This window comes from Chaetura pelagica, unplaced genomic scaffold (genome assembly GCF_000747805.2).
Source record: "Chaetura pelagica isolate M959 unplaced genomic scaffold, ChaPel_1.0 scaffold1085, whole genome shotgun sequence".
NCBI classification, from domain to species: domain Eukaryota; kingdom Metazoa; phylum Chordata; class Aves; order Apodiformes; family Apodidae; genus Chaetura; species Chaetura pelagica.
The window spans coordinates 1,099-2,702 of NW_009953230.1; the positions used below are offsets into that span (position 1 = coordinate 1,099).

The 1,604-nt window shown below is 64.1% G+C and overlaps 2 protein-coding genes across 2 annotated transcripts in view; both read right to left on the bottom strand.

Moving 5' to 3' along the window:
• GAS2L1 (growth arrest-specific 2 like 1) overlaps positions 1 to 1,352 on the bottom strand; it is a gene marked incomplete at its 3' end in the record, with an annotated part of 2,415 nt that extends 1,063 nt beyond the window's left edge. The window contains exon 1 of the mRNA XM_009997861.1: positions 705 to 1,352. Coding sequence (XP_009996163.1) covers positions 705 to 1,352 — 648 coding nt within the window. The remainder of the gene's footprint in view (positions 1 to 704) is intronic.
• Positions 1,353 to 1,463: 111 nt separating this feature from the next.
• The window catches only part of EWSR1 (EWS RNA-binding protein 1), a gene marked incomplete at its 5' end in the record, with an annotated part of 24,051 nt that continues 23,910 nt past the window's right edge, over positions 1,464 to 1,604 (bottom strand). The window contains one exon of the mRNA XM_009997862.1: positions 1,464 to 1,525. Coding sequence (XP_009996164.1) covers positions 1,464 to 1,525 — 62 coding nt within the window. The remainder of the gene's footprint in view (positions 1,526 to 1,604) is intronic.

The window sequence follows — 1,604 nt, forward strand, 5'->3', positions numbered from 1 at the left end:
TCCTGCCTGAGCCTCTGGGCCCCTGGGGGGGCCTGGGGGGGGGTGAGGTGGGTTTCCCTGCACCCCGTTTTTTTAGGGACTCCCCCTCCTCTTTCTGACACTCCCAAATGGCAGCCAGGATGTCCCCAAGTCCATCTGTCCAGCCCTGGGGACACAGCAGCCCCACGGGGCTTGGGAGGAGGATGGAGCAGGTTTGGTGGGGGGGGGAAACACCGTGTGTTCCCCCCTTGTGTGCCCCCCCCATCAGGGAGGAGGTGACACCTGAGTCCCACGGGAGGCTCCACAGGGTGACATGGCCTGGTCAGGTGGCCAAGGACCTCCCATGGCCACCTGGTTGGGTGGCCAGAAGGGACCAACCAAGGCCACCAAGAGCCTGGTTGGGTGGATGGAAGGGACCAATGGGCTTCAGCCAACCTGGTTGGGTGGGTGGGACATCCCATGGCCACCAAGAGCCTGGTTGGGTGGCCAGAAGGGACCAATGGGCTTCAGCCAACCTGGTTGGGTGGGTGGAAGGGACATCCTGTGGCCACCAAGAGCCTGGTTGGGTGGCCAGAGAGGCCCCACAGGCCCCACCTTTGGGTGGCCAGGGCCTCTTGGGCAGCACAGAACACCCTGTTGGGTGGGCAGAGAGCCCCTGTGGTGGGCCAGGGAGCAGGGGCTGGGTGGGCAGCAGGGAGCCAGGCTCCCAGGGGCAGGGGTCTCACCAGCTCATCCAGGTTCTTCAGGTCACAGAGGGCCACGGGCCGGGCCCTGCCAGGGCAGGGGGGCACCCGGGGGTCCCGGCTCTCCCGGCGCGTTCCCAGCGCCTCGTCACCTCCCATTTGGTCCCTCATCTCCTCCTCGATCTCCTCCTCCATCTGGATCAGCATGGGGGCCAACATGCCAAACTTGGAGCCCCTCCTGGCCACCTCCAACAAGCAGAGGACAAAGTTCTTCTCGTTCTTCTTCAGCACCAAGTCGTTGGTCTCGAACATCAGGACATCCTGGATGCCCAGGTCCTGCCGGCACCACTGGATGAAGTTGGACACGTTATCCCTGGCGATGAAGGATCCGGGCACCACGTTCCTGGCTTGGAAAACCACCTCGTTCTGAGGGACCCGCATCCCGGCGGCCACCTGGGGGTGTTGCTGCTGGAATTCCAGGGCGGCGCGGTTGACGTGGTTGGCGTGACGGCAGAGGTGACAACCGGTCTCCAGGCTCTCCAGGAAAGTGTCCACCTGAATGTCCAGGTCGTAGAGGGTGTTGAACCACTCGGCCAGGTCCTCCTTCATGGCCTCCAGGTACTCCTCGCTGGAGCGGAAGGGACGGATGCTCTTGGAAGCAGCTGATTGGATGTGGCTGGGGTCAGCCATGGTGACCTGCCTGGGGTTTGGGGGGGGACACAGGAGCTGTTGACACTGTCCCCAGAGCCACCTGCTGTGTCCCCCTGCCCTGGTGACAGCTGCTCCCCCACCCTCCGTGCCTCAGTTTCCCCCATGGATGGGAAGGGTCACCAGCATCTTCTCCAGAACCTGCCCCGTGTCCCCTAGTGGGATCTCCAGACCCCCCCATATTCTCCCCTTCACACTGTGCCCCCCACCCTGTGTCCCCTCATGTCCCCCACC